A 22,131-nucleotide genomic window follows, 5' to 3' on the forward strand; every position below is an offset into this window, starting at 1 on the left:
GAAAGTCCCTTTTCAGCGGCTGGGGGAAGGGGGAAATGGGAGTTACTATTCAACAGACAAATGTTGAACAAAGTCTTAAATGTTTAAGATGAATAAGTTCTAATGATCTGCTGTACATTCTCCCTAAAACTGTATTGTACAGTTAAAAATTTGTTAAGAGGCGCTTGGGTGGCTCAGTCAGTTAAGTGTCCAACTCTTGATTTTGGCTCAGGTCATGTTCTCAGGGTTGTGAGATCTAGCCCCGCGTCTGGCTCTGCCCTGACAGTGAGGAGCCTCCTTAGGATTCTCTGTCTTTCCCTCTTTGTCTGCCCCTTCCCTGTTAGCACTCTCTCTCTCAAAATAAATAAATAAACATTAAAAAAATCTGTTAAGAGGATGGATCTCATATTTGGCACTCTAACTACAAAAAAATAATAAAATAAAATACTTCCACCACATCACATAGTATGTGATAATTCAAAATGACTATTAATAGCTCAGAGGTAGCCATCTATTTGCCTCTATAATTAATTCCATATTACATCATATTTTGTCACCACCCAAGAGAAAATCCCTGTCATCATTTTCTATTACCTCCCAATTGTTCCCCCTGCTTCCAAACTCTGCCTGCTTCTACCTGTCTCATGCAGTGCCCTTAAGGCTATCTTTTGTAAACATCTATTACATAGCACTAATCTTCAAACTCCGCAATAAACATTCAGAGTCCCCTCACCTGGCCCGTTCTCTATATGTAATCCCTTAGACTCCCCAACTCTCTAGACCTTTATGCACAAATGTCTCCCTCCCTGTCTGCTTACACCCTGCTTATCCTTCCTAGTCTTGCTCATGATATGCCCTCAAAGATCCAAGTCAGAATTAACCACTGATTTACCTGTGCTCTCACTGCATGCATGTGTACTGTTTGGGTGTTACCTTTTGTTTTAATTGCTTAAGTTACTCTTCTACCCTGCCAGATCATGACTTCTTGGATGGAAAAACCTGATGCCTAATTCAATTTTGTATCCTCACAGAAATAGCTCACCATTGTTCACACAATAAGGTAGTCTCTACATACTTGGGGAATGCACAGAAATATGGGCCATTGTGTGATGTTAAGATGTTGTTCTCATGCTGGTATCATGAGTTTTCAAAACAATTCTTTGAGGCCCACTGGCTACTGTGTCTTGTCTGCTTTTTTTTTTCTTTTTTTACTTGGAATAAAGACAGATGTCCCCCATAGGGATAGTTCGTGCTAAAGGGTGGAAGATGAAAATAAAGAATGAGTTGGGACTCAAGAGCAACACTTGCCTCATAAGCATCCTTAGGTTTCAATACCAACTAGGTGTGTCATACAGCTAATGTCTTCAGAAGATTCTAGAAGATGCTTTCTAATCTTCATTCTTTGGGCTTCCTAATGGGTTGCTTCTATTATTAATATCAATCTTACGTTGAAATAAATCTACTCCTCCACTACTGGAGACAAGGACTAAAGTACATGCAGCATACACAATCCAATTATTCTCCTTTTTCCCTTTACTTGTCACTTAAAATACTTGTCAAATTTTACTATATGTCATTAGCAAATTCATTTAATTCACTAATGCAGTTTCAAAATATTGCATTCCTATACCAAATCCCCAAATAGTTTATAATTAATAATCAGTCTGTTTTTATCCACCTCTGAAAAATACTAAGGCTGCCATATTTTTATTGATATTGTTGCAGACGTTACATTTAGTGCTAGTACATACTTGGCGCTCAATAACAATGTTAACTAATTTTGAGAATAATAACTAAAGCTGACACATATACTTCAATTTTCCTCTACTTTGAGTCCATGTGTTAAAGTACCTCCCATTTTGTTTTCTTTCTATTATAATTCTGGAATAATCCTTATATTTGAAAAAATAAGGCATTAACATGCCTCAAGCATGCCGTATAGAAGTAGGTCAACCTGTCATGATCCTGTTTCTATCTTTTGGCCTTGCTTTAATGAAACCCTGTTAAGGCATAAACTGATGGCATATATAGTCATTTATGCTTATTAAAGTCTATATGCAATTGCACCAAAAAAATTGCATATATAGACTTGAATGATAAATGTCTACTGTTCTGAGAAAGACATCTTATTTCAAATAGAATTATGAAGCTATGTTGGAAAAATAGGATTTGGGAGCACATTGACATCACTGAGAACTCCACCTTGACCCCCTCCCGAAGGCCTCATTAATAATAGTTAACATGATGTGTTTGGCACTGTTTCTAAAGTTATCAATGTATTTTCTCATCTAATCCTCACACACACACACACAAAAAAACAATGAGGTAGGTAATGTTAAGATCTCCATTTTATAGAAGAGCTAACTGAGGCTTGGAGGGGTCAAGATCATTCCACTAGTAAATGAAAAAACAGTGGTTTCTGAACGTAATCAGTGTGTTTTATAATCCACAACCTTCTACCATTTTATCATATGCCTCTGCTTAAAGCCAAGTAGAAAATTTCAGCTTAAACTGAGTTATGTATTACCCCTTTTTCTTTTTCTAAGCTTACTTCTTCTTTCCAATTTTTTTAAATGGGGAAAAGACACAATTCAATTTTGAACTCACTTGAATTTATTTATGAGAGCTTTGTTTCAAAACTGCCTTGGATGAACCGCAACACACCCAAGTCAACTAAGAATTAAAGCTGAAAATCTGTAAATCTGTAAACTGTCAAAGTGAAATGTCAAGACATCAGCTATATGCTGTAATCACAGGAGAACCAGAATACTTTGAGAACGTTTTACACTGAATTCCAGGCCCTTGAGTCCTCAAGTTCTCAAGACTGTTAGGACTATACATGCTGTAAACGTGGAGATGCATCCCTTAGTCCCCCTTCACAAAGGACATGCTACCCTGCTGCAAGGAGTGAGGTCAGTGGACAATCATCAGCTGTGAGATCCTTCAGGGTCTCCCTGAACTGCAGAGAGCTTCCTTGCAACATGCCCTGCATGGAGAGCCCCCTGCCCACACTGGTCACTGAGCCAGGCGGGGATTTGAAGGCCAAGGCCCAACACAGGAAACTCTGATGGGCAAGTGCTTTCTGTCAGGTTGACCTAGGCTTTGTCAAACCTGTATCACAGTTTACTTCTCTGCTCAACTCTTTCCCCTAATAAATATCTGGCTCCCTAAATACCATTTCAGTGTCTTCTTCTGGAGAACCTAACTCATTATAGACACTTAAGCCAAATGAGTCTAGATAAGAATCCAAAGGCTTTGGGGAGTCTCAAGAAATAAAGATCTACTTTTTCTGGGTTCTAACCCAGAAACTACTAGATAAATATGAAACATTGCAAGACACCTGAATGGTTTCCTTTCTGCATGTATCCCTAAAATGTAAGAATTAGCCTAGATTTCAAGTGAATTTGACACTTGAAAGACACTTAAAGTTCAGTCAAGTTTCTTAGGCCAAGGCTAATGGTACCCCTAAGTTGCTCAATGTCCAGGGCTGGACATTCACTTTTGGGGTGCCACTAAGCGCAAGTTCAACATGCAGCTGCCTAAAATAAAATTCATACACACATACATATACACATACACTTCCCTCAACCTTCTAAAGATCTCTTGATTAACCTTGAACCAATTGTGTCTGCGATTAATAACATTATCTCCACCTCTTCAAAGTTATATTTTTCTCCTATCCATGTAATTATGTTTACAAAACACACAAATAAGCCCCACCTCACCAAAGGGTTTGTAGCCAATGTGGATAGCAAGAAATATGCATTAAAACTAGTTCATACTCATAGTTTGATTTCTTTTAGTGTGGAGCATACAAATATTGTGGTCTGGTGCCAGATAGATTATAAAATAAGTAGTCAAAATTATGTGTCTTTGTGACTTTATATGATTTTGAAGGATAAAGACTGAAATTAGTAGTCCCCAAGTCCAATTAATACTAATTACTTTTGTGTGCAAATGTATAGGAGGAACATCCGTAAGAGTGTAGACTTTCCCACACATAATATCTCAATATGCTAAAATGGAATTTTCCTGTGTACATGTAATTACCCCATTTTTAATCTTTTATTTTACAATTGTATTTTTCTTTAAATTACATAAATCTCTCCTTTTTTAAGTTGATTTATTGATTTTGAGAGAAAGAGAGAAAGCCAGTGAGAGTAGGGGAGGGGCAGAGAAAGAGGGAGAGAGAGAATCCCAAGCAGGCTCCACACTGTCAGCACAAAGTCCTACACAGGGCTCAATTCCATGAAACAGTGAGATCATGACCTAAGCCGAAATCAAAAGCTGGACGCTTAACCGACTGAGCCTCGCAGGTGCCCCTGAATTACATAAATTTCTACATGATACTTACTCTTATATTACTTTTTAAATGGAACTTTTAATAAACTGCACAAACTCTGGGTGTCACGCTTTCTAATATTTATAAAACCTGAGGATTCTTTCACAAATTGTAGGTAATTTCTGATGAAAATACATTTTTGTGAGGGAACTTGCATAGAAGTAGAAATTGCAACAAATTCTCTGTTTGTTGGTTTTTCTTCCAAGGAAGCTGATATTGTTGCTTTATCATATCATAAGATGTTTGGTTTTTGTTTTTTTAATGATCTCAAAACTGTGATTCTGTAAGCACATGTGACATTTCCTCTGAACATTTCATCTCTTTAGGGCTTTTGATTTTTCCTTAAAATCAAAATTCATTGTAAATCTACATTTCGGAGTCTATTTTGATTTCCTGGTAAGATGACCAAAATTTTATACCCTAATACTCTTCGTTTGAAATGAAGTTTAAAAGGGTTGATGATTCAAAGCATTTTCCAAGATAAAAACAATGCAACAACTGTTAATTCGAGTCACACAGCTAAATTCTCTTTCAAAAAGGTTTGCAAATGTGTCCCTGGTGCTATGCTCAACTGATTTAGAGGGCTGAGGCATAGGAAGTAACAGTCAAAATTCAGGCATAATTTATAATTTAACCTATAAAAGTTTTAAAAGAGTCCAGTGTTCATTGCTGTTTTAGGCTTTTCCTTTGTATTCAGTATCATGTTATTAAAAGTCATCCAGTCATTGTTCCTTAATCATTCCACATCCTAACATCATTCTGGGCTACTTTTGAAGATATTGGTCCTTTACTTTGAAGCATTTTTCTTTGGATCTATTAGTTTGAGACAGTGGAAACCAGTCAAAATGAGATGTTTCTTGAAGTCTAAAATTGCTAATGGTAAACACCTATCACATTAGATTTCTGCATATGTGAAGCTTACAAGACTATATGAGAAAAACAAATTGAAAACTGAAAAACAGCATGTTTTGTTATAATACATGACAATACTTTGGTCGAAGTGGAAGGAATATGTCAACTATAAATGGCATTGCCCTATTTGTAGAATTATTTGTAGAATTATTTGTAGAATTATTAATGGCTATATAAAGCAAAAATCCTTACTAATTCTTCACTTAAACAATCTGTTCTCAAAATGCAACCAAAAAAAGGAGAACAAAGGAGAGAAAAATATATATACTTCATTTTATGTCAAGACAAAGTGCATATATAAATGGGCTCTTGAGTAAGCCATAACATTGCAGCAGGAGATATGATTTAGAGTATTCCAAAGCCAGGTTAAACAACTAACTATGGCTTCAAGTATATAAGTAGAATAAACAAAACGCCAAATTAAAAAAAAAATCCATATGGTGTTTGGGCCTAATTAAAATTCTAACCAGATTTTCTACAGGTATATTTCACTTGATGTACAAAACAGGCATCCTTGTGTCCTTGTGTTAACTCCAGCACTTACACATCCTTGAAATGGGAATAATTACATTGTTTCTTCCCCTGGGTGTGAGAACTTACCAGTAAAATATTCTGGACACAAAGCCTCAAGCTAATTTAGCAACAACTCCCATAAAAAATTTGAATATATAACATTATAGCTGCAATAATCCCCTTAAGCTAGTAATAGAAATGAAAATGATTTACTCTGGGAATCTGACTGTATTGCTTTAAATCATTTGTCTATGTAAATTATTTGTGTATCAAAAAAAGTAGGAGCCCCATGTGTTTATTTCCATTTTTACCAAAGCCTAGAGCCATATAACACATTTGATTTCTGGCTCACCTGATGTTTCTTAGCTATTATTTTACATCAATACTCATCCTCTCAAGAAATAAAATACACCTGAACCAAGCTTGGGAAAGAAAGAAGTTTAAAACTAGAATTTATTTCAATGTATTATTGCATAGATAATACGGTAAGAGTCAAAATCTTAAAGTGTTCTTTATTGGTAATTTAAATCTTATTTTTCATTCTTAGAGCTGTACTATCAAAATGTAGATACTTAAAATTCAGAATGAAGGCACAATTTCTATGTGTGGAATAGTTAATGAGACTTCTCTGCAGTTATGCCTACCACTTCAACAATTAAAAGTACTGTAACAGTGGTAATCAATCAATTACAACATCCTAAGTTAATATTAGGTTATCTGCCTTTGGTTAAACATAAGCCAATGTTGGGGGGGTTGGAAATCACAAGGTTAATTTACTTGAACACTACTCTGTTCTGGACATTTGTAAACAAATGAGTCAGATTCAAAAGTAATTTTTATTCTAGTTATGTTTCTCATTTTAAATAAAAATATAGCATTTAGAAAAATTCCATTACAAAATATGTTCATAAAATGTAGGTTTATTAACAAGCACCTTAATGAGCATCTTTTATGTGGTAAAATTGTTCTGAATCCAGAAGGGGTTTCCAATATTGTAAGCTAATTTTTACTTTATGGTAATACATTAATATGCTTTTACATTTAGTTCTAAATCATAGATAAAACTTATTCAGTAAAATTCTTAGTGATACATCCACCCTATTGATTGAAGTTAGAACTTTACGTTAGCCAAGAATCTCCCTGTGAGATATAAAAGATTGATACGTTGCATTTAGTAAGTTCACAAAAAAAGAAAAAGAACAGAGGGGACTTAAAAATATTTTTATGAGTTGAATTCAATTAGACCAAATGAAAAAAATCAAGTGTAAACCAGGAGTTTTGAGGAGCCCAAAACCAAGTTTGATGCTGGCTTTTGTAGCTTTCTTCCAATCCTTGGTCACTATAAATACCCTAGAAAATACTAGTCACATCAAGGACATTCAGTCTTACATAGCAAACTCCTGAAGCCTTGAAGTGGGGTCTGGCATGACCATTGCTTAAGAGATATTGAAAACTCTCTACTAAACCCCCAGCCTTTGGTACAAGTCAGAAATGTGAAGAAGGTTTAATGAAGATGGGAGGGCAAAGGAATGTTCTCTATTTCCACAATAATAGAACCTACATTCACTTCTACACCACAACTAATTCTGTTAAGCATGGTCAGGTGGAAACTCAAGTCTCCATCAGCCAGAAAAGGAAGCAGGAAGCCAAGACTAGTGCTATTTCTACAGACATTTCCCCCACCAGATTTCTTAGCTTCCTACCCAGGGTTGGGATGCGGATAAAGGAAATGAGGTGCCTATCAGGTAACATGGAAGGAATCACACCATGGCCCTGCTAGTGATGGCCTCCTTCCATGGGGCACCTTTGGTGTCTCACTTGCCTAATCCTCATCTAAGCCCGGTTTGGTACAGCTTTTTCAACAGTTTTATGACAAGAAGCTCAAAATGACAAGGCACTATTGATGACCAACAAATGAATCTATACTTTAGAAGGGGGGGGGGGGGGGGATATAAAAAATAGAGTACATAAACAAAAATGTTTAAAAGGGAAGTTATCTCCTAATTAAAGAAATATTGTCCACCTAAAATATATAAAGTTGTTTATCACCCAGACTAATTCTTCAACTATTCATCTGGGATTGAAACATACTCTATTATTTTGGGGAACCTGTGTGGCTCAGTAGGTTAAGCATCCGACATAGGCTCAGGTCCTAATCTCACGGTTTGTGGGTTTGAGCCCTGCGTCGGGCTCTATGCTGACAGCTCAGAGCCTCAGCACAGAGCCTGGAGCCTGCTTCAGATTCTGTGTCTCCCATTCTCTCTGCTCCTCTCCCATTCACGGTCTGCCTCTCTCTCAAAAATAAACATTAAAAAAAGAATTTTTTTAAGTAAAAAAAATTTACAAAAAGAAAATCTATTATTTCAAAAATTTGCATCATCAGGGATGAAATCCAGCCCTAACACATATCTGTATGTAGTAAAAGTCTAATACAATAGTTATTCTTGACAGTGTATGATAACCCTATCCCTACCCCCATCTCTAATATGTACAAAGAGGTTCCAATATAATTACGAACCCGACTTCCTGGGAATGTCTTTAAAGCTACTACAATATAGCTAAATTATTCTAATTGTGGGACTTTTTGTAGTTGCCAATTTCTAATCAAATGACAATAGCTCCTCAAGATTGAGCTAAATAGGTAGTTTTATGTTGGAATCAGAATATAAAATCTTACAAAATGAAAACCATTGAAAGGGAATAATGACTCCTACGGCTCAATTGTATCTGAAGTACCAGAGAGAAGGACACTTGGACTGTTAGGTTCCTGGCTTAATTGTAACACAGGTCACCATTTTTAAAAACAAGTGGATTAATGTTAGAAGCGATACCTATTAAACACTTTTCTATTCATAGGGAACTTAACCTTTTCAATTTAATACATTTGATTTCCAAATTCATTTGCAAGTAAAAATAAAACTATTTAGTCTTGGTAACATTCCAAGACTTGTGAATTCAGAATTCTTTAATTTATAAGTTTCTTGAAATCAGAGACTATCCACTTACCATCCATTTATTTCCACTTATTATTCTTCATATATATATTCCCAGGATAGAAGCTTTAAATAGGATATTAGAATGTACATCCTGACTTTTGGAATTGGATTCAAAATAGTGAAAAAAGATTATTTGCTTCATAGTTCTTGGTCTAATTTGATATAAGCAATATCTTCATAGAGATATATTTAATATTAAGGCAAAGGTGAAAAAATCATCATTATAAATATTTGAGTATTTTCATCAGACATCTTGTCATTGCAATAATTTGTAGTCCATGAAAAAACATGAAGCAACTCTAATCTGTCTAAATCTCTCTACTAAAATATAGAGGACAGAATTTTTTTTAAGCATCCAGGGTTTGCTTTTCCAGTATTTTATAGATTTTTAATCACTGATCATGTGTGATGGTCCCACGATCTTTTGAGTAAGTCAAGAAGTGTTTCTACACTACAGATAACAAAATTTGGGTTCAAAGAGGATAAGTGAATTAACCAAGTTCAGAACATTGATAAATGGACAAGAGGGGCTAGAATCCAGACCTTTGTATTCCCCATCCAGTGTGTTTTCCATATCACAACTACAACAGGCTGAATGTAAATAAGGAGCACTGAACATTTTCAATTCTATATTGTATATCCTTGATTTCTAATTCCTTTGAATGTACAGCACCTTGAAATTCTTTCCTCTTCCCTGTAAGTGAAATACAGCTATGTCTATTGGCAAGGTACACTTTGTAAATATTGGCCACAAAACAAATATGCAAGGAAGGACCACATAAAAGTACAAGTGCGTCACTGCTGTCGTCAAACCCACTCTGTCACCAACGGGAGAAGAAAAGTGACCTCCTCAGACATTGAGAAGGCAACCAATTTATAGGGCAATGTTTATAGATCTGACCACAGGGTGTCTTCTAAAATCCATTTACTAGCTATAACTAGCTATATTGCCACCAACCTTTAGTAACTATTCTCACTGCCCTTTACTGACCCTTATGTAACTACATCTTAGTAAATTTTGCTATCTTTTTTTTTTTTAATATTTATTCACCTTTGAAAGAGAGAGAGAGAGACAGAGCATGAATGGAGGAGGGGCAGAGAGAGAGGGAGACACAGAATCTGAAGCAGGCTTCAGGCTCTGAGCTCTCAGCACAGAGCCCCAAGCGGGGCTCAAACCCACGAACCGTGAGATAATGACCTGAGCAAAGAGTGGCCGCTTAACCGACTGAGCCACTCAGGCGCCCCTAGTTTTGCTATCTTTAAAATATGATGTCCATTTGGGGCGCCTGGGTGACTCAGTCGGTTAAGTGGCCCACTTCAGCTCAGGTTATGATCTTGCTGTCCGTGAGTTCGAGCCCCCCATCCGGCTCTGTGCTGACAGCTCGGAGCCTGCTTCTGTTTCTGTGTCTCCCTCTCTGTCTGCCCCTCCCCCATTCGCGCTCTCTCTCTGCCTTTCAAAAATGAATAAATGTTAGAAGAAAATTTTAAATATGATGTCCATCTAAAAAAGAGTAAATTTGGATACAACGTTTTTTTAACACTTATTTATTTTTGACAGAGACAGAAAGAGCATGAGAGGGGGAGGGGCAGACAGAGAGGGAGAGCAAGGATTCCAAGCAGGCTCCATGCACAGAGCCTGATGGGGGGCTCGAACTTAGAACTGTGAAACTAATAACCTTAGTCAGTTGGACGCTCAACTGACTAAGCCACCCAAGCACCCCTGGATATAACTTTTTAAGAGAGCAGAGTTTTAAAAGTGAAGGCAGGAAGAAAGATAAGTAGAGGAGTGTTTCAAAATAAGTGAATAAAACACAAGCTCCCTTAGACTGCTGTACAGAATTTTAATTTACTATCGTGAAGTTCAAGAACTTCTATTTCTCATGCCTGGCTTTCCTCCAAAACTCTGGCCAGTAATGATTGAGTGTGAGTAATGACTTTCACATCATGAAATGATGGCTTATTCCTCCCACAAATTTGTCATTCTTAGCTGTGAACTTTGGCAGACCTTTAAAACAGATCTGCCACCGTGAGCTAGAAGAACTACTTTCACTGTAGTCTATCCACATAATTAAATCATTTTGTTGTGGCTGTAGTTGTGGGCATATAGAGCACTTATTAAGATCACGGAGAACTGGCTTCTAATTTCGATCATATCTATGCTATTTTAAGTAGTCGCTCAATTTCTCTGTTTCTTGTGTCTGATGGAGATACGCCTATCCTTGCCTACCTGTTTTTGTAAGAAGAAAAAGATATTCCAAGGGACACAACTTTGTAGTCTTAGAAGACACATCTAACTGTAAATGGTATTATTTTCATTACTATCTGTTCTCTCTGCAGTGATATATGAGTACCCTTGAGATACTACTAACACTGAGCTAAAACCAATATTTGCTCTCAGAGTTTATATCTAGTGACTGCATCTTTGAAGATGGTTTAGAACATATCTCCTTTTTGGCTCTCTTGTTGCAATTAAGCCAAATCTAAGAAAATGGTTGTTTCTGGGTTTCTTAATTTAAAATGGTAGTTTCTGGTACTTTCTCCTGAGATCTTGTGTTCTCTCTGTCTCTCTCTCTCTCTCTCTCTCTCTCTCTCCTTCCCTCCCTCTCACTTTCTCCTTTCTTTCTCTCTCCCTCCCCCTCCTCACTCCTCACTCCTCACCTCTGTCTCTGTCTCCTTCTCCCTTTCCTTTTACTCCTTTCTTTCCCCACCCTGTCACCAGAGGCTACAAGCATCTACAGGCGCCGCCTGGCCCTACAGATGTCACTCAGGGCTAAAATCCTATTCAAACCTGACTGGAGTAATCTAAGCAGTAGAAGCTGTGGAAGCTTTTGGAGGATTTTTAGTCAACCCATTGAGTGTGCAAAGTAGTAGCAGAAAACACTCAAAACTATTAGAGCCTATTTTTACCTCAACAGATAGATGTTGTTTTGTATTTTGTTTTCTACCTCACTTTTTATAGCTCTTACTACTCAAAAAACAATCTATTTAAAGCTACTGTGATCCCTTAAACTTTATATTCACTAAAAGTGATTTTCATTGGCAAAGTTCCCATAGACTAATTTCGGACTTCTCTGGTAATAAATGCCTTCATAAAATTATAGGAAGGAACGGAAGTTCCTGCTGGAATTTCATGATCCAATGGTGGGGGTGGGGAAGAACACTTAAGGTTCTCTTCCTGGACCTGCTCTTCAGTTATAGATACATTTATAAAGAGAAAATTATCAGCTGCTAATTGTTTCAATGCCTTAATCTACAAAATAAAAACAATAAATTTGGACTTCTAAAAGAAGGACTAAGCAGGAAAAGGAAAAAAAGGCAATGTCTACATTGTGATTAACAAATATCAGAATTATGTAGATATTATACTTCCAATTTTTTTTTTCCTAAAAAATGACATTTCAGAAGAGAAAACTTTACAGTGGGCCAATAAAGAAGAGCTTACCACATTACCTACTGTGATGTGGTTCATGAACATATAAGCAACCTCACTCTTGAAGCAAACTGTGTGTGGTAGTGTCTGGGCACAGGCAGAGCCCTGATAGCATTTAAAAATAATTGTTTTCTAAGCAGAATGCTTACATGTTACATATTCACAGGGATTGTGACCTTTCTTTATGCTGGGTGCAAGTTGCCATAATTTTACTCAGAGCAGTTGAAAAGGAACATTTACTAAACCAGTAGGTTCAATACTAAAGCCAATACTAATAAATTAGCATTTCAGAATGGCACACAAATCTGTATTTGCTTCCTAAGTGACACCTTTGCCTCATGCTAAACTATACCTCTTACGATTTTATCAGAAATAAGAAGTAGGGCACTGTTACCTTGACAGAAAGGAGCCTGATGCCAGCTCTTGAAAATTTCCATTGATGGTGCGCAGGCGCCTTGGTAAAGCCAAAACCAGTCTTCAGGGTCTTCACCACTTTGCAAGCTGTCAAAATCCTTGTCATTTTGAAGATGTTGATTTGTGACTAAAATCAAATAAAATTACCTATATTTATGAGAATTTTGTTAGAAGATTTTTTTTAATTAATGCGAAAGAAAGATGGGGGGTGCAGTCTGGTGTTTAAGGCTGACTGCACGGCAATCCTTGAATTTCCATTCATTCTGTCATTAAATATCTTCAGCCACTGCTCCTCCTTCTCTAAACCCCTCCTCCTGAGGTAATGTCCGGAGATGTTCCATGGACATGTAATACAAATTACAAAACATCAAACACTACCTTCTCCTGCTGAGATAATGCTAGTGTTGTAGAAAACTAGTCATCCATCAAAGGAACTGCTTATGCAGCTGAATAGAATGACCTAGCCACAGTGGATAACCTTAGGAATCTCACCCTAAAGAGCAATAACTTTATAATAATGCCAGAGATCAAAGGCTTTTACTGGTGTTAGACGTGATGCCTAGTTTGCCTCTAAAGAGATTTTGGATTCCCAAAGAAACCTGAAGAATTGCCATTTTCAGCTTAGAAGAAAGGATGGGTATGCAACCACATGTAGTAAAAATGACATCACAATAAACCTTTCTGCATAAATGTAGATTGTTCTTTTTTGAGTTAACAAAGTAGTATATTACATTCTTATTATTGCATTGTTTTGTATTTTACATTTTAAAACAATCGATAATATTAACTAAGATGCAACCAGAGCAAAGTAGGCTATTTATACCTCTCTTAAGATTTGTAAGATTTATAAAGTGTCTGAAACAAAGGCAATAGTTGATTTTCATAGAAGAACTGGTCCTAAGCCAAGACTTTTTTTAGCTTTTAAAATGTTACATATAAAGTTCTCAAAACTTGAGCATTTGTGCTTCAACTAAGTCAAAATTGATTCCTGTAACCCTTCAATCCCATGTTTAATCAGGCAGGCAAAGGCTCTCGCAGGCTTGTGGAAGCTGTCAGGTAAGTCATGTGTCTGTGTGGATCGGGAAGCACTGTCGCATCATCTCTTGGTATCCTTGCAAAGGAGGCCAAGAAATGAAAGCTCCCTCCACATGCTTCCTGTAGTGGAAAAGATGACCCAGAATGTGCATGTGCATAGGATGGGTGCTGGAAATGGGGGAGTGACGATGACTTTGTTTTTTAAAAAAAAGATACAAAGTTTAAGCTCAGTCTTCTGTCTTACTAAATGTATTTTGTATAAACATTTTCTGAAGCCAAAGTACTTCATGGTTTCTGGTGATAGAAAACTGCAAAAAAATAGTCTCAATCTAGTGTATATAAGTAATTAATAAAATAGATAATGTTATGGTAGGATGTCCAAATGCAACGGAGAAAGAAAGACATAGAGAGAGAAGAGGGAGAGAAAGAAAGAAGAAAGAAAGAAAGAAAGAAAGAAAGAAAGAAAGAAAGAAAGAAAAAGGGAAGAGAGAGAAGAAAAGAAAAGAAAAGAAAAGAAAAGAAAAGAAAAGAAAAGACTCCCTTGTGCATGTCCAGTAAAATTTAAGCCTAGGACTATGTGATCCTGAACTATGTTATCCTAAACGATGCATAAGAGTTCACCAAATAGATGAAAGGGGTAAAAAAACAGAAATAATGGCACAAGCAACAGCAGAGACACATGAAAATCATATGGTATATGGAAAAAAAAGTTGAAACAGTCTGATAAAAGCCTAGCTGCAGGTACAGGGTGGGGAAGTGAACAGAGATCAAAACATGGAAGCCTTTGTGGGCCTTAAAATGGCTGATCTTAACCCATAATGTTCACAATAGTCATGGAAGTGTTTTGAACAAAGATGAAATGTGTGTGAAAGAAAGATCATAGAAAATGAATTAGAGGAGGCTGAAACTGGCGGAAGGAAAACTCTTAACTCTGAGTACAAAAAACTTAGAACCAATACTTATTGGTTTAGTCTCATTCTAAATTAGGCCTCAGTCTCACCCTTTGTCTGTATGTCTATCTCTCTATCTCACCATATATATATATGCCTGGACACCTCTTATCTGTCCCTTACTATATACATATATATACATAGATATATATATATGTGTGTGTGTATATATATATATATATATATGCGTGTGTGTATATTTAATGAGGTTATTTTTCCCTAATTAGAAAAATGACATGTACTTACACTGATTATGGAAATTTTTTGAAATGCAAAATAAATTTAAATCACTCGTAGTTGCATTACCCAGAGGTACTCATGCAGTAAACATTGTAGTGTATTTTCTCCCTTCTTTCCCTACACTTTGATTGAACATGACAGTCAGGGTACTGAGGACTCCATGATTCAAACAAAGAAAAGACAGTAGTAAGTAGCTTCTTAACCTTTTGTAACAGTTAACCAAAAGCATGATGAGCTAAACATGGTTTTCCAGAGAGATGTCTACAACTTTAGGATATAATTCCATGACTCTAGAGTCTAAAGAAAAATATAGGTTGTAATGGGCTTTCATTTGGGTCAGTAAAAGGCCCTGCATGTAGGCTATGGTCCATGTTTCCAGTCATCAAAATGAAAGAGAAAAGTCAGAAGATTTAGAAAATTTTGTTAAGTATTCTGAATTAGAGACTTAGAAAATCCATCCATCCTGGGGTGCTTGGGTGGCTCAGTGGGATGAGCATCCAACTTCAGCTCAGGTCATGATCTCACAGTTCATGGGTTCAAGCTCTGCATCGGCTCTGTGCTGACAGCTCAGATCCTGGAGCTTGTTTCAGATTCTGTGTCTCCCTCTCTCTCTGCCCCTCCCCAGCTCACTCTCTGTCTCTATCTCTCTCAAAAATAAATAAACATTAAAAAATAAAAAAATTAAAAAAGAAGAAAATCCACCCATGCTGATTCTATAATCATCTGGGAATTGGAAAGACCAATAAATAAAATGACAAGTAATTTCAGATTGGAGTGTTCAAGAAAGACTGAAATCTACAACCAAACTGAAAAAAAAAAAAAGAGAGAAAAGATTGTTTGAGAGTTTACATCAGGATAGATCAAAGGAGTGAGATGGTAAGAGGTGATTGGTAGCAAACATTAAAGCCAGAGATAAAAAATTTAGTGGAAATATTATACTTTTATGAAAGACATTTTTTCAAAGCATTTCAAAAGACTGTATTTTTCAGGTTGGAATGAGTTTTTTTTTGTCTCCCATAGCATTTACATGGTTCTCCCCTCACTGCATGTAAACTGTCTGCATGTAACTAAGCAGGGTGACAGGTATGGATGCATGAACACACAGCAGCCTGGGGAAATCTGTGCATTTGAAATAGATGCTGTATGAGCCAGGATACAAATCCTCTAATCTTATGAGTTATTCACTCAAAAAAGAAAAATTTTTTGTATAAATTTAACCCTTCTCTATCGATACATTTATCATAGTTTTCACTGTTTATAGTGCTGAGCTACCTTCTCTTGCACAATCTCATATAGAAAATTAAAAATTATTAAAAACAAACTTTTTTTGATTTTGTTAGATTTTGACACTTGAACATTTTTATCGAATTCTGAGAAAGTATTTTATTTCTTCCATAAATTGAAAAATGTCATATATATATATATGCACACACACACATACACACACACACACATATATATGTATATGTATACATACACATGTATAGATATACATATATATATACACATACAGAGAGAGAGAGAACAGAGAGGGGAAGGGAGAGAGAAAAGTATCCGTAACTAGTATAATTATTTATCATTTCTTTTTTAAAATTTTTTTATGTTTATTTATTTTTAACAGAGAGATAGAGCATGAGCGGGGGAGGGGCAGAGAGAGAGGGAGACAGAATCTGAAACAGGCTCCAGGCTCTGATCTGTCAGCACAGAGCCCGACGCAGGGCTCGAACTCACAGACCACGAGATCATGACCTGAGCCAAAGTCGGAAGCCGAAGGCGGTCGCTGAAGCCGACGCTCAACCGACTGAGCCACCCAGGTGCCCTTTTTATTTATCATTTCTTAAGAGGAATGGAAGCATTCAGCCTTCCAAATTCCTAAGAGCACTTAATTTGATAAATGTGTCATTAAGATATCTGGTATTGGGGCGCCTGGGTGGCGCAGTCGGTTAAGCGTCCGACTTCAGCCAGGTCACGATCTCGCGGTCCGTGAGTTCGAGCCCCGCGTCAGGCTCTGGGCTGATGGCTCAGAGCCTGGAGCCTGTTTCCAATGCGGTGTCTCCCTCTCTCTCTGCCCCTCCCCCGTTCATGCTCTGTCTCTCTCTGCCCCAAAAATAAATAAACGTTGAAAAAAAAAAAAAAGATATCTGGTATTGAAAATGGTATTATATCAAATACTAAGTGGTATTTATTTTCATTTAATAAACATTTTTTGAATATAAAAAATAGATAACAGCTCATTCCTCTAATGTAACTTCTGTTAACATTTTAGCATACCTTCTTCCAGCATTTACTCCTATGTACAGGTCATAGTTTTAAAGCTGTGATCAACTTGCATTATGCTTTGGTGAGGTAATATTATATTAAGAGTATATTCGATGTTATTAAATGGTCTTTTAAAACCTTAGTTGAGGGGCACCTGGGTGGCTCAATCAGTTAAGCCTCCAACTCTTGGTTTCAGCTCAGGTCATGATCTCGCATAAATTCAAACCCAGCATTGGGCTCTGTGCTGACAGGGTGGGGCTTGCTTGGGATTCTCTCTCCCTCTCTATCTGTCCCTCCCCTGCTCATGCTCTCTTTCTCTCTCAAAATAAATAAATAAACTTAAAAAAAAAAAACCTTAATTAAAAGAGCTATAAAATATTTGATTTCCATTGCTTCTAATGTTGTTACAAGGCGTATCAATATTGCTATTTTTATCAATATTGACACATTTCTCCCCCAAGATAGTGTATCCATCTACACACAATTGCAGTATATGAGTGTCCCTCTCAATACACTCTGCCAACAATAGGCATTATCTTTCATTTGCTCATCTAAGAGCAGAAAACAGTATTTTGTTTTTACTTTAATTTTAAACTACCAGTGAGGTCAAAAATTTCCATGTGCTTTGTATAAGTACTATTTCTTATTTTGTACATTTTTTGTTCCCATTAATAAATTAATTAATATCAATGATCAAGAAAACTTCTTAAAAGGAAATGTAAAGTAACACTGATCGACAGCCTATAATAGTATTTGTACTAATTTCAAATATTGTCTTCATTTGGATGATCTATTGACATAAACAAGGGGAGATCTGCTACAAAGTGAAAAAAAAAAAAATGAGACCCAGCTCATGCTAGAGAACAAAGGCCTCAAGTTTTGGAATATAGAGAAAATAATGGCGTTAGTAATTCCTTACTTAAAAAGTACAAAAACTGCCTATTGCCCTCTTGAAGTGTGTCTTGCTAGGTAATGAATCAAAGCAATTCTAAGAAAATTATGCATGTATCAAAAAGTCTTTAAAAAAACAAGCATGCAGGAGGTGCTTCTAGAAAAATGATTGAGTAAATGAATGGATTCCTGTGGACTGAGTACCTGCCTGATCAATTATGATTATTTAAGCAGAAACAAAATTATGTCCATAAATATAAGAGGAAATAAGGATATTCAGGAATAGGGGAAAAGAACCATCAATTAAGAATAATACAAAACGCTGTGTTGAAGAGAGAAATTTAAGAGGCAAAGTATGTCTGCAGAGAAAACAAATCCAGAGTAAAGGAAGATGAAATAACACCCTCCAAAAGAGAAAGTGCTATTTTGTGTTTGAGTCATGATGCCAGAAAGTAGAATATAAAAGGGAGAAATGATTATTATGTTTCAATTCTGATTTTTATTAGCCTACAATAACCAGGAACACCATCACAAGTAAAGATATGGACAAAAAAACCTATTCTTTCAAGGAAAGTGATGCAGATTTGTACCTGCATAGAAGGCATATACTTTCTCCCATCACAGAAATGAGAAAAAATTGATAGATAAAATAGTTTGGCCAGAGAGAAGATTTATCAATAATGACCGTAGACAGATATTAGGTTATTAGATGATGGAGTCTTTAAAAAATCAGATGGCTTTGGAAATCCAATCAAGTGAGACACATTCATTAAATCCAATTGGTACTTAGAGGGATAGACACTGAGAAACCAGTTTTCATGAATGTGTTTATCAATATAACATTTGATAACATAAATGTTGAAGTGATACAAAGGAAGTGCAAAATGAAGCTGGAAGAGAGACTAAAAATGGTGTCACACTTAAAATCCAAGGCACGTGGGATTTATAGCCTAAGATAATAAAAAAGCTATCATGTATGAGACCCCACTCGAGAGCACCTTAAAGAAAAGAGGTTAGGGGCGCCTGGGTGGCTCAGTGGGTTAAGCGGCCGACTTCGGCTCAGGTCATGATCTCGTGGTCCGTGAGTTCGAGCCCCGCATCGGGCTCTGTGCTGACAGCTCAGAGCCTGGAGCCTGTTTCAGATTCTGTGTCTCCCTCTCTCTGACCCTCCCCCGTTCATGCTTTGTCTCTCTCTGTCTCAAAAATAAATAAACGTTAAAAAAAATTAAAAAAAGAAAAGAGGTTAATCTATGGAACCAGCATGTATTAATAAAGAATAAATCTCATCATACTAATTTCTACCTTTAAGAAAAGAGACACAACTCCTAGACTAACTAGAAATGTTAGATGCAATCCACCTTCATTCAAGAGCATTGAGTACATATTCCAGACCAGGATTAGGTATATATACATCTGCTGGAGAACATGCATAAATGTAAGAGGACATAGTGAATTAGCCAGTGAACAAAGCAAGCTTTTTATGTCTTTGTAGGATGAGAACAGAGTAGACAATATCTTAGAAAGTTGATTCAGAATTCACAGTGACCTTGGCAAATTTGAGACATAGTCAAATACAAACAGAGTAAAGTGCAAGCAAAGTGAGGACAAGTGTAAGTCAGTCCAAAAAGAGGGAGAAAAACAAACTGCAAATACAAACTATGGAGGAGTGATTATATATTATATATTATATGGAAATAGGCCAAAAAGCATATGTAGCAGTCATAAAGCATAGCAGGCTGCCCAGAGTTAGTTATAGTAAGCTGTTATTATTAAAGCCATACATAACAGAATTTAGAGTGAAATTTAAGAAAAGAAGCTCAAAGTTCACTAGAAAGTTAAATATTAAATAACTTAAAATACTAAAAATGGAATTTTGACAGTAAGATGACTATTAAATGTAAGAGCATGTCATGCAGGGTTCCTAGTCAAAATTTTCCAACCTTCTTGAAAGTCCAAAAGAAAGGGCAATTATTGGGTAATAAATAAGAAAACTCCTACAATAGCAGTTAAAACACTGGAATTTATAACTACAATATATTAGTATATACCTATATCTATGTAGAAAGATATATACACCACTTGCTGTTCTGACAGTAAGTGTAAATAACGTATTCAAATAAATCCATTTTAATGGCTCCAATGCTGATAAATATGATCCTGCCTGAAAGTCCATTATATTGGAATGACAAAAGTACTTGCCATTTGTGGATCACCTACTAAGTGCTGACCTAGGTACTTGGCGTGTATTATTTGCTAATCTTGAAAGCAATCTCTGCACTGAACATAGCTAACATTATCCCTATTTCACAAAGTTGGTGAGTGAGTCACAGACAGTTAAGTAGCTTGCTCAAGATCACACAGCTAATAAGCTGCAAAGCCAAGATCAAAACTCAGCTCTTAGACAACATCCATCCTCTCTCCAGCATGTCATTTATAACTAGGAAAAACAACATGAAATGAGTTGGAAAGGGTAGGCACATTAACATCCAATTTCATAGGAAGAATATATGATTGTAGAGGTAGCAATGCTCAGAGATACTATGGCATTACCGGAAATTAGTAAATGTAACTTCAGTAAAAATCAAATAATGAGGAAAATGCATCCACAACTTCTCTGATTTATTATTATGTTTAACATGAAAATAACATACGAAGGGCACCTGGATGGCTCAGTTGGCTAAGCATCCGACTTCAGCTCAGGTCATGATCTCATGGTTTGTGAGTTCGAGCCCCATGACAGGCTCTGTGCTAGCAGGTGAGAGCCTGGAGCCTGTTTCAGAGTCTGTTTCACCTCTCTCTCTCTCTCTCTCTCTCTCTCTCTCTCCCCTTCCCCCACTTGTGCTCTCTCTCTCTCTCTCTCTCTCAAAAATTAAACTTAAAAAATTGTTAAATAATATAAAAAATGAAGAAGGTAACATGGAGGTAAAACCATGCAATTTTTGTTCTAGTAATCTACCTGGTGGAACCAATTGGCCAGGGAGCCACACTTCTAGCTGGCTAACTGATTAAGCTGTACTCACATAACGTAGCAAGAGATATTTTACATTTTTCTATCTTACATCTTATTGCTTGCATTTACTTATTCCAGAACTGGATAATTTAATGCCATTGAATTTTCATGATTGCTTATAAAAAAAAATGAAGTCTAGAATTGCTAAAAGAATAATGAATTCAGGAAGTATTTACTGAACACTTTCCATGTATTAGACACTGTATATCAGGAAACAGCATTCTTTTATGCTGAAAGATGCTTCATGGGAAATTGAAAAAAATTTTTAAAGTATTGACTAAATTCTCATCAAGCAGAATATAAAAAAGTATGTAGATAGATGGTTATAGATAGCTGAAAGGGATCCTTAAAATAATCTTTTCAATTCTTTTTTTTATAGATATAAGAAATAAATAAATAAGCCAGTCATCTCATGATTTTGACTTATTTAATACTAGAGCTAAAGCCTTTAGTAGAAATTGCTGTAAAAACGTATATTTTGAACAATTACTACATTTTAAATAAAAATAATTTTGTACATAATGGCACAACTTGTGAAACAAACTACATAAATTATATCAGTCAAGCTTTACACTTGATGTTGGCCTAACATTTCTTAAAATTTGGCCTAAACATGGCTGCAACATAAATTTTACACGTAAAACGACAGACTCATCAGGTAACTATTATTCTAAAGAGTGAAATATTTCTAAGCTAAAAAATTTAATTCATCATCAGCCCTTTTGCACAATAATTATCATTGCATCGAAATCATCTTCTAATGTGCTGAACAGAACAAACAGCTCTGACGGTCTTGTTTTCTTAACGTTTGTTGAGGGTAAACACAAATGATTTTGCAAGGCTCTAAAGAGCAAACTTGGCCATGAGGAGGGGTTATCCATGGTAATCCAGGTCATGTGCTAAGCAAGTATCGGACCCTCTTTAAATTAAACATTTTTGAGAATCACAAAGAAGCAAGTTGTGCAACATGTCTTGAAGTTACCGACTTCATGAAGTAAAAGACAGCGGATTACATTGGAATGACGTAGAAGACATTTTTTCTTTTTTGACTAAAAAAGGTCACCCACGCACATTCATACTCCACCCCCTTTTATAGTACATTTGTTGTATTAAAACTGATTTCTTCCCTGGCCTCCTATTTTCAGAGGAACTTGGTCCAG

General features: G+C 36.2%; 1 protein-coding gene across 2 annotated transcripts in view; it reads right to left on the reverse strand.

The window, feature by feature from the left end:
• The window catches only part of CPS1 (carbamoyl-phosphate synthase 1), a 370,424-nt gene that overhangs the window by 116,435 nt on the left and 231,858 nt on the right, over positions 1–22,131 (reverse strand). For both annotated transcript variants that reach the window (XM_047870099.1, XM_047870100.1), the window contains one exon: positions 12,567–12,713. In XM_047870099.1, coding sequence (XP_047726055.1) covers positions 12,567–12,692 — 126 coding nt within the window. In that variant the 5' untranslated portion in view covers positions 12,693–12,713. The remainder of the gene's footprint in view (positions 1–12,566; positions 12,714–22,131) is intronic.

The sequence above is a fragment of the Prionailurus viverrinus genome, chromosome C1, assembly GCF_022837055.1.
Source record: "Prionailurus viverrinus isolate Anna chromosome C1, UM_Priviv_1.0, whole genome shotgun sequence".
Taxonomy (NCBI): Eukaryota; Metazoa; Chordata; class Mammalia; order Carnivora; family Felidae; genus Prionailurus; species Prionailurus viverrinus.